At 37.9% G+C, this 10,670-nt stretch overlaps 1 protein-coding gene across 10 annotated transcripts in view; it reads right to left on the bottom strand.

Annotated features, from left to right (window-relative positions):
• Nucleotides 1-576: 576 nt before the first annotated feature.
• The window catches only part of Cep152 (centrosomal protein 152), a 66,321-nt gene continuing 56,227 nt past the window's right edge, over nucleotides 577-10,670 (bottom strand). For 5 of the 10 annotated variants that reach the window (XM_070026588.1, XM_070026594.1, XM_070026592.1 and 2 more), the window contains 5 exons: nucleotides 8,699-8,795; nucleotides 7,347-7,450; nucleotides 4,837-4,993; nucleotides 4,490-4,596; nucleotides 577-1,887 (listed from right to left, as the gene is read on the bottom strand). In XM_070026588.1, the coding sequence (XP_069882689.1) occupies nucleotides 887-1,887; nucleotides 4,490-4,596; nucleotides 4,837-4,993; nucleotides 7,347-7,450; nucleotides 8,699-8,795 (1,466 nt within the window). In that variant the 3' untranslated portion in view covers nucleotides 577-886. The remainder of the gene's footprint in view (nucleotides 1,888-4,489; nucleotides 4,597-4,836; nucleotides 4,994-7,346; nucleotides 7,451-8,698; nucleotides 8,796-10,670) is intronic. The other 5 variants (XM_070026591.1, XM_070026593.1, XM_070026595.1 and 2 more) reach the window with 1 other exon arrangement.

The raw sequence follows: 10,670 nt of genomic DNA, 5'->3' as shown, positions 1-10,670 counted from the left end.
TTATAACCTTCAGAAGAGACACAAGATGGGCCCTGGAACTTGCCTGTGTTTAGTTTAGCAAGCAAGCAGAAAAGACACAGGGGAGACAGAAAAGGAGAAAAAAAATTATAACCTTCAACCACAGCATCGATGTTGCCAATTTCTGCACCATTAAGTGTTAACAATTTAAGTTTCATGTTTTCTTGCTACATAACAAGGCTTTTTATTTCAGCTTTTAAGAATGTACTATTGTAAACAAATAAACAAAACATAAGAGAGACACAAAGTCTCTGCCCATCATGCAAACAACAGAAAAAGTTTGGGAAATATTTTTTTAAGTAAAACCAGAACAAAGCTACATTTTTAAAAACCAAACTCTCTTTTCTCCAGTTGGAAGTAGTCATAATATCGAGATGATTCGTTCCACTCCCCCCCCCCGCACCCCCACACCAAGCTACTTTTAAAAAGTACATCTGGCTAAGTGATATATACAAATCAAATAGTTTATATGTGTTTTTCTAGGTGAAATTCAAACAGGATGTAAAGATAACATTTCTATAACTACAAAATGGGCCGTGACAATTCTACAGATTAGATGCAATTTTATTTAAATAATTTAACACTGCAAAATAGAAGCCAATTTGTAAGTATAAAAATAGATGGCTTAAGCAACCAAATATAAGCACCACACAGAAGCAGATTAGAACACATTACCATCACGCCTTTGGAACATTAAGGCAACATAAATATCTCGAGTCATTTTATGAGAAGACTTTACTCATATATAATAGAGGTTACGGAAGCATCTGGAAATAGGCAGAGCTTGTGACTTTTTTTTTCTCCTCCAGTCTGAAGTCTTCCCTTCTGGTTTTCTTGTGAATGCATTCATGATTCTCCTTAAACACAATTAGTCTAGGTTGACAAGCGGGCTGTCGAAACCACTGTCTTGCTGGCTAGCTAGGGGAGCAATCAATTTTCTTGAAGGCTGCTGACATATTGAAGATGGTATAGTAGTGCTAAGTTTTTTGACATCTGACTTTAATCTATCAGCTTTATGATGAAATGGGTGTCCGAAAGTGACAGTGGATTTCCCTTGCTGGGAATACCCAGTTTCTCCTGACAGGCTGGAAGTGTGATCACTGTGACATTTCACCGGCTGACAACTGAGTGCTGAAACCTGTTTGAATGGAATCGAATCGCTTAGCGTATCCCGAGCTCCTTGTGGCCTACCTTGTGAAAGTGACACTTCGTGACTGTTACAGAGTAGCGGGGCACTGTTGGAAAGCCAACCTAATGAGTTAAGAAAGTCTCCTCCATCCTTTACTGGAGTTTCCTGCATACCTAAACCTTGACTTTTCTCAAACAAGGCAGTGTCACTTTCCGACAGTGAGTTGCACATGTATGCCTTGGAACCAGGTCTTTCATTAGGATCTTGGAAGATTGTTGGTGCGTATCCAGATTCAGGGGTACATCTAGGTGAGGGTTTATTTCCATATGTTCCAAGAAAGGGGTATGTGACTGGATGCAGAAGGGTTTCTGAGTAGGTGACACCAGGTAGGTTTTTCTTCTTGTGCGAAATCAAACTTCCTTCACCTTCGCATAGAACAAACTCAGGAGCAACATTCTTTGGCAGAATATCTAGGTGCTTGTAACTACTATCCCCAAATTCAAAGTTTGAAGGTGACCCTTTGTTACCCACATGCTTTATATCTATGTGCTCTGAATCCTCTAATCGCTTTTGTAAATTACAAGCAGCCCTCCTCTTAGGAACTTGCTCACAAATACTTCCAGGGATAGTTTTTATACCATTTGATTTGCTTTCAATGTTACGAGGTACACTCTGATTCACATCATTTCTTTTTGATTTTTCAACGCCACTCAGCATCTCTGAAGTCAAGGGCAGTGCTACTATGCGCAGGGGAAAACAAATTAGGAGAAAATTAACATTAAAGAGAAAAATAAATTCAGGCTTTTATGTAGTCTCAAAGAATGCATATAGATTTTAATCATTCTCAAAGAAAAACACACCAAGACTAAACATGGAGACATCCACTAAACAAAGCTTGTTCCTGAAATGGAATCCATTGTGACTGCTGTCTAACTAATTCAGCATTAATCTGCAATAGGTATTACAACATTTCAAGGGCCATGTTTCTCTAATCTCTTGAGGTTAACTATAGAGTTCCTAAAGAAGAGTCTGGTAAAAAGTCCCCATCTACCCACTATTCACAAATGCACAAGCTAAATAAAGTTGGTGATTTAGTTGACTAGGATACTGAATCATATCAAAGGCAGTTACATAGCATGGATTAGAGGCATCACATACTGTATCTTGGCCCAAGAGGCCATGAAAAGGGTTTGGTTCTATTGGGGTCATCATATGCATACTGTTGTCCCAAATCTAGAAAATTATTTTGTAATATGCCACTGCCCTTTTGGTACCTAAACTTCCTACCACCACTCTAATACTTACATAAGTAATCTTCCATGAATTCCTGAACAATCTCTGCTTCAAGTTTTCCAAAAGTTCAAAATCTCCCAGTGTGACAAAATTTACCAGGGTGTTATGTTATATGCAGAAAAGAATTTTTTTTTTTGGGAGACTGCTCTATTATTATTATGAGGTATATTAGTACCTTTTCATGTACACTCTTAATTTACCTAATACTGTTATTTACCCTTAGAATTTACCTAATATCAACACTGTATGGTTGTATATCACCCTCCAACTTGAATTTCAGATGCTCTTTTAAAAACAGCAAATGTCTCTATTTTGTAAAACATTATTTGAAAGTTGAGACCTTATAATAGGTGAGTTAAACTTAGTCTTAGTCAGATTGCTGGTGTTCCAACCCACTTTTATCTTTTATTTGCTGATGCTTTTTTAGTTTTTGTTTCCTGTTTCTTCATTTTGTTAATGTGTTTCCCCCTAAGGTTTTCCTCTACTAGCTTCAAAGATATATCTTCTATTTCTATTTGTTTGTTGGTTACTCGTAAGTTTTGACACACATACTTAAATCTACATTTTCTTCTAGCCAGAGTTATCACTACCTATATCCTGTCCTTGAAAATAGTAAAACTCTGAACATATTTTAAAGTTTACCTATACTCTATCTTCTTGCATCTTTCTTTGGAAGAACATTCTCAAGTTCTGCTATTTGTTTTACTAACTCTTTTGTTAGGTACAAATTCTGTGGGTTTGGTTTTGTCATTACTTCAATGTTTTCTTGTTTGTTTTGTTATATGGTGATGCCTTTCCATTGGTGATATATGTCTATTCTTACTTAAATACTTGTCTTTTGGATGTCCTGATCCTTTATCTGCTTGCACTGGCTGGCAGGGGAAGAGCAGGTGAGGTGCACCTGGTGCAGAAACACCTAACACCTGGCACTCTAGACATGGGAATTCCCAAATCCTCCCTGTGTATCTAGCTATACCTGGACACTGTCTTGCTTGCAAAACTCTTTCCTGTTGCTGTCACCCAGCTCAATATTAGGGTTAGGAAAGAAGAGATTAAAAGAAAAGTGACTCTCTACCTGGTTGTGATTGCTCTAGAACACAAACTAAGTATCCTATAGATGTTGCCAGAGTCCTATACTTCTGCCATAGCTTCCACACTTTGCAGTTTTGATCTGCTCCTTCTTCTGAGTCATCTTTTAGCAGCTTTGAACTGAAGTTTCCCATCATTAACCACATACTTGCCCTCTTTTAAAGGATTTTCTTACAACTCCTGACCTATCCATTACAACCTTTATAACCCAGTTATCATTTCGTCTATTTATCATTCTTTGTTATTTAAACTGAAGGGGGAGGTGAGAATGTGGAAGGGGGTGACAATGATCAAAATGCATATTCATAAACTGCTTTGTTATATGATACCTCCTTTGTAAAACTACTCAAGGATAATTTAATTTTTTTTTTCATCTTTTTTTTTTTGTCGGTCGTGGGGCTTGAACTCTGGGCCTGGGCGCTGTCCCTCAGCTCTTCAGCTCAAGGCGAGCGCTCTACCACTTGAGCTACAGCGCCACTTCCGGTTTTCTGGTGGTTTATTGGAGATAGGAGTCTCACGGTCTCTCCTGCCCGGGCTGGCTTTGAACCGCGATCCTCAGATCTCAGCCTCCTGAGTAGCTAGGATTACAGGCGTGAGCCACCAGCACCCGGCTTTTTCATCTTTTCTATCATCTGTAGGGATGGAAGCCACATGGACAGCTAGGGTACATGATGTTCAAAACAGAAACTCTATGCTCCATATATATATATATATATATATATATATATATATATATATATATATATATATACATACACACACACACACACACACACACACATACACACACATATATGTATATACATATATATGAGTATATATACATATATAAATATATTTGTAGTAATGCCCACAATAACTTGACAAATTAACTTAGTCCTTACACTTCTCTTTTTTATACTGAAAGCACTAAAATATTCAAAAGAAAAGAAAGCATTTGAGCAACTGATTCAGACATACCTGATGCTGCTGTAGTTTGGCTTGGGGATCTACTAGAAGTAGGTGTTTCCAGCAATTTTGCCATTGTAGCAAGTTTACTAGCTGCGTTCATAATTCTTTTCTCAGGCCTGTGGGGAATCCAGAACAGGAAAATAAAAAAAGAGTGCAAACAACAACAACAACAAAAAAAAATGTTTCTAAAATTTAGCTCCAGGACTGTTTACCTATTAGCTCTGCCAACATTTAGAGTAATAAAAACATAAAACTCTCTTCACCCTCAACAGCTTGGATCACAAAACAACAGTTAAGTTTTGTGATAAGAAAAATGCTTGGAGAAATGACAGACAAGTGGTTCAGACTAAACTTACCCTTCTTCTTTTCCATTATCCTGCAAAATCTGTTGGAGACAAATGAGGTAATATTTGCGCATCTTCCGGGCGGTTTCTTGACGCTCTCGCAGTACCTCTGCCTTTACCATTTCTGCAGCTCTTTCCTTACTCTCCTGGATATAACGAAGCATGTCACCTGCAAGGGCAAGGAAATCACTAGCACTTTTTCAGAAACCAGTGTTTTGGGGGGAGATAAAGTGACTGGAGGCATAGTGTTAACAATGTATTTTCCATACTGATTAAAATGGGACACTTCAGATCACTTTTAGTAGACTCAAAAGGGATCTTAGGAGGGTGAGGAGGTTGGGAGAGGGAAAGTAGGAGAAAAATGAAGGAAGGGGTAACAAGTTTGACAAGATATGTAACTTACGACCTTACTTAAGTAACTGTAACCCCTTTGTATATCACCTTAACAATAAAAGAGCAGCCCTTTTTCATAGAGTTCATAAGCAATATAGATTAAGATAACAATGGCTATCATTGTGAAGATTAAAAGGTATTTGTGACATTAAAAAATAAAGTAAAAGTAATGCTAGCCCAGGGATGATGGTAGAACATAAGGTAAAGGAAACATGGTATAGTTTGTACTATTCTAAAACACTTAGGCAAGAAAATGACATAAATGAGGCACGTGCATATACACTTCAATTATACATCATTTCTGTCCAGTTTAAGAGGAAAGAAAGATACACAGGAGTGGATAAGGAGGAAGAGTAGAAGGGAGGAGAACAAGGAAAGAGAAGGGAGGGGAGGAAAGACAATATGAGACTCATGTTTTTCTCATGCTCTACAAATCTAAGTTGTATTACCTATTCAACACCTCCAACATTTATTGACTAACTAGACGGTTTACAATCCATGATATATACAATTCACCACTATGCAAGCAAAGTGTGAGACTTACACTTATCTTCTAAAATTACGTGAACTCCTAATTCATACCTACTTTTCTTTTCGTCGGTTGTGGGGCCTGAACTCTGGGCCTGGGTCCTGTCCCTCAGCTCTTCAGTTCAAGGCTAGCGTTCTACCACTTTGAGCCACAGTGCCACTTCCAATTTTCTGGTAGTTTATTCGAGATAAGAGTCTCACAACAGGCTGGGAGCGGGTGGCTCATGCCTATAACTCTAGCCACTCAGGAGGGTGAGATCTGAGGATTGTGGTTCAAAGCCAGCCCTTACAGGAAACTATCCATGAGACTCTTATCTCCAATTAACCACCAGAAAACCAGAAGTGGCACTATGGCTCAAGTGGTAGACCATGTGTCTTGAGCTGAAGAGCTCAGGGACAGCACCAGGCCCAGAGTTCAAGCCCCATGACCAACAACAACAACAAAGTCTCACAGACTCTTCTGCTGGGACTGGCTTTGAACCACAATCCTCAGATCTCAGCCTCTTGAGTAGCTAGGATTACAGGCGTAAGCCACCAGTGCCTGGCTCTAATTCTTACCTTCTAAAACGGTTTTTTACCTCTTTAACTCAACACAGTTTTGATTGGGATTACTATGAGCTATGGCTAGCACTTTTTGTTAAATACAGGACTATATTCCACACCGAGAATTTCTCCATCCTTCCTATAACCGCCTGTCAGTATAAGTAAACATCTGAAAGCTACATGTTCTATGCAAAATAATGAGTGGGAATCCATTTTTCCTTATTTAAAACAGGAAAGATTAAATCAAAGTACATGTCAACATAAAACCTCCAAATTATCTTTCTGGAATGTAATTATCACATAATACAAATGTTATTCTATTAGGATGAAAAAATGCTCAAACTTCACTTCTTATTAACAAAAAAAATCATCAGTAACAACTAAGAAATCACTTTCAAGGACACTGAGTTTTTAGAACATACATTATTTTCTTCTATCAATTATATTCAGCATAAGATCTTCACTGTTACTTTTGCTATAAAGCAAATGCAGTATCAGAAGGTGTGTATATATTTATTTTTCCTTGAAATTTTGTCTTGAAATTTATACTCATACTATACAATTTTGTAATTAAGAAGCAAGATGTGTTCTATCCTCTGAAAATATATTCCTGGAAACATTCTGAAGAATTGTTAGTATTGCCTGGTACTGACAGAGATTAGACAAGCAAGTTTATAGCTATTTGAAATTAATAATAATAATAGAACTGCTTACTAGAAAGTAACAAGTGATAACTTACAACTCATGTAACATTTACTTTGTTACCAGTTATTTATGCTATTAGGTTAAACTAGAGATTTTTCCTTTAATACTAATGTCTAGACAAAGGCAAAACAGGATCATCAATAATATAAAACTTGCTGTATCACTTCTGAAAGGTATTTTTTGGAATAAGTGATATCTTATTGCCTAATTTGGAACTGTTTTCAATGACCTAAGACAGAGAAAAAGCAATTTGGAAAATAGACTGAAAGGACTAATACTGGTTTGAGTTTGAGTTTTTACCTTTTGTAACAATGAAAAAAACCAAAACCATCCTAAAACCTTGAGGGACTTACGCTTAATTTTTTTTACAGCTTTGATGTACTGTCCACGAAGTTCTTCCAGTGCCTGTCCACTGTATTGTGGGTAAACACTTTCAATGGCTCCTTCTGACAGTGACCTAAAGACATGATTGCAAAACTTGAGATTGTAAGTGGAACACTTCACTTTCAAAAAACATACCTGCATTCGTATGTTTGAATAAAGGTAAGAGTGGCTAAAGTTTTGTTTTACCCTACTGAGGTTTGAATTGCTTGAATCATTCCCCCAACCCTTTGTGCTGTGGCTACTTTTAAGATAATGTCTTGGGCTGTTTTAGTTGTTTGCCTGCTCCAGCCTGGACTCTGATCCCCTATTTCATCTTCCCAAGTAGCTAGGATGTCAGGTATCCCCCCATGCTCAGCTTTCTCTGCAGAGATGGTATCTTGTGAGCTTTTTGACCAGGTTGGCCTTAAAACTATGATCCTCCCAACCTCTATCTTAAGGGGCTAAAATTATAGGTGTGCTAACAACTTCATGTACAAGGAAAATAAAGGAAAAACTTTAATATTATGGTTCCTTAAATACAAAATGTTAAATCCTCATGATGAAAGTGTATAAAGGACAGTGATATAGCTCAGTGGCAAAATGCAATGCCCTGGGTTTGATTCCCAGTACCAAAAAAGAAGACAAATAATAATAATATAGTTTTAAAAAACAGGCTGAGAATGTGGCTTAGTGGTAGAGTGTTTGTCTAGCATGCATGAAGTCCTGGGTTCAATTCCTCAGTACCACATAGTGTGGCTTACTTGGTAGAGTACTAGCCATGAGCAAAAGCAGCTCAGGGACAGTGCCAAGACCCTAAATTCAAGCCCCAGGACTGGCAATTTTAAAAAAAATTTATAAAGCTACTAAAATGTATATTCTAGGAAAATATCTATTAACGTGGTAAAAGCCTTTTCTAATAAATATGGAGCCAATAAAGGGTTACAATAAACCCAACTTAAACACATTGTATATATTTCATGGATGTATAAAAAGGCTTGAGTGAAGCTGGGCATGGTACCATATGCCTGTATCCCAGGACTCGGGAGGCTGAGGCAGAAGGATCTAAAGTTCAAGACCAGCCACTTAGTGAATTTTAAGCCAGCTTACCTTACATAGTGAGACCTTGTCTCCAAACATACAGAGGAAGAGAGAGAGAGAAAAAGAGAAAGAGAAAGAAAAGGAGAAAGGGAGAGAGGGGGGAGAGAGATAGAGAGGAGTCTTGAATAATATAAAACAAGTAATAAACAGAAGGAATCTTTTGAGAATAAAATCTGGGAGATTAGGATTTGTATAAATTTAAAGAATGCGTAAAAAAAAGTCTTTAAAAAAACTAAAAATCTACCTTGGTGGAATTTTACAAAGTGTTCGCAGTTCTTCCAATTTATTTTTCATGCCATTGTTTTCTTCTATTAATTCTTCGACAACTTTACTATTCTCTTCTACAAAAAAAAAAAAAGATAATATGTTAATTTTGTTGTTGTTGGTTGTGGGACTTGAAGTCTGTGCCTGGGTGCTGTCCCTCAGCTCTTCAGCTCTACTGATGGTATAAAAATGTGCGGCTTGGGCTGGGAAGGTGGCTCAGTGGTAGAGCTAGCCCTCTACCACTTGAGCCACAGTGCCATTTCCAGTTTTCTGGTAGTTAATTAGAGATCAGAGTCTCATGGACTTTCCTGCCCAGGCTGGCTTTGAACCACGATCCTCAGATCTTAGCCGCCAGAGTAGCTAGGATTACAAGCATGAGCCACCATACCCAGCGAGTATGTTAATTTTTAAACTTAAGTGTGCCTTAAGTTCCCAAAACAAATGTCTATGGGGAAAACTACTTGATTTCCAGTTGTTCTCATTCATTCATTCATTCATTCATTCCTCTAATAGCCTTAGTGTGACCACTCCCTTATTTTAATTTCTCAGCACTTAGAATCTGACTTCTAATTACACACTGTCCTGGAATTGTTATCCAATTATCACACATGTATGTGTTTCGCTCTCCAGCTAAAAAGAAGCTCTGTAAAAATCTAGTGTCTCCTAATTCCATCTTCCCTTGGACACCAGGTACAGTCTGTGCTCACAGAAAAAAAATCACTGAGCACTTCAATGTAAAAGAAAATAGGTACTGTTTCCAGAAATACATGCAAGATGTGGAGAGGAGATAGAGTCTATGTGACGTGAAAGCAGCATGAATTTCAGAGTGAGAGAAAAAAGTCTAAACACCCATTCAGCTTAGTTGTTGGCTAAGCCCAGACAATTACTCAATTGTGAGGTGGCTTCCCATGTAAAATGGGGCAGTTTTATGTACCTTGAAGATAATAGTAAAACCTCAAAGATTCGCATACAAGACCCTGCAAGACCAATGATCACTAAGTGTGAAGAGGGCGCCTTGAATATTCCCTTGTACCTCACCCCAACAGTGCACTCTATGAGCTGTACCCTACTCTCCTTGTAGATTGATATAGTATTTTTAAGCTGCACATTTTAAGCTGCACAATTTTTTTTTTTTTGGGGGGGGGTCCGGTCGTTGGGCCTGAACTCTGGGCCTGGGCGCTGTCCCTCAGCTCTTCAGCTCAAGGCTAGTGCTCTGCCACTTGAGCCACAGTACCACTTCCGGCTTTTTTTCTTTTTTTCCTACGTGGTGCTGAGGAATCAAACCCAGGGCCTCATGCATGCAAGGCAAGCGCTCTACCACTGAGCCACCTTCCCAGCCCAAGCCGCACATTCTTATACCATCAATTTTCGATAAAAACTACTCATGTAACTGTAATCCCTCTACACAGTATCTTTACAATAAGGATATTTTTTAAAAAATGGAATGGAACCCTGAAAAGTCAGAATTGGAAAGGTAATATCACCTAATAAATTTATATCAAATAAAACTATTAAGTGATTTTCTGGCCCTGATCTTCCCCCCTTCCCTCTTTCTTTTGGTGCCAGTAGTGGAGCTTGAACCCTAGGCCTTGCAATCTTGTTTGGCCTTCTTATTCACTCTGCCATTTAAGCCACACCTCCACCTTTAGGGTTTTTGTTTTTCTGGTTTAATTGTAGACAAGCATTTCTTGGATTTATCTGATTGGACTAGGTTTAAACCATGATCCTCAGATCTCAGCCTCCTGAACAGCTAGAATTATAGGCTGAGCCACTGGTGACATACTTGAATTATTTCAAAAAACTATGACTTACAAAAGATAGCAGTTATTCCAAAAGTAACCATGTGAAACATTTATTTTATAATCACAATGTGTAGGTGCTTATTATCATTAATAACTAATAAGCAGAATTATCCTTACATCATTATATAAAAATATTTTGTAGCTATATTG

Source organism: Dipodomys merriami, unplaced genomic scaffold (genome assembly GCF_024711535.1).
Source record: "Dipodomys merriami isolate MVZ:Mamm:240054 unplaced genomic scaffold, mDipMer1.0.p SCAF_185, whole genome shotgun sequence".
In the NCBI taxonomy this organism is placed as follows: Eukaryota; Metazoa; Chordata; class Mammalia; order Rodentia; family Heteromyidae; genus Dipodomys; species Dipodomys merriami.
This window is presented reverse-complemented; position numbering and strand designations above follow the sequence as displayed.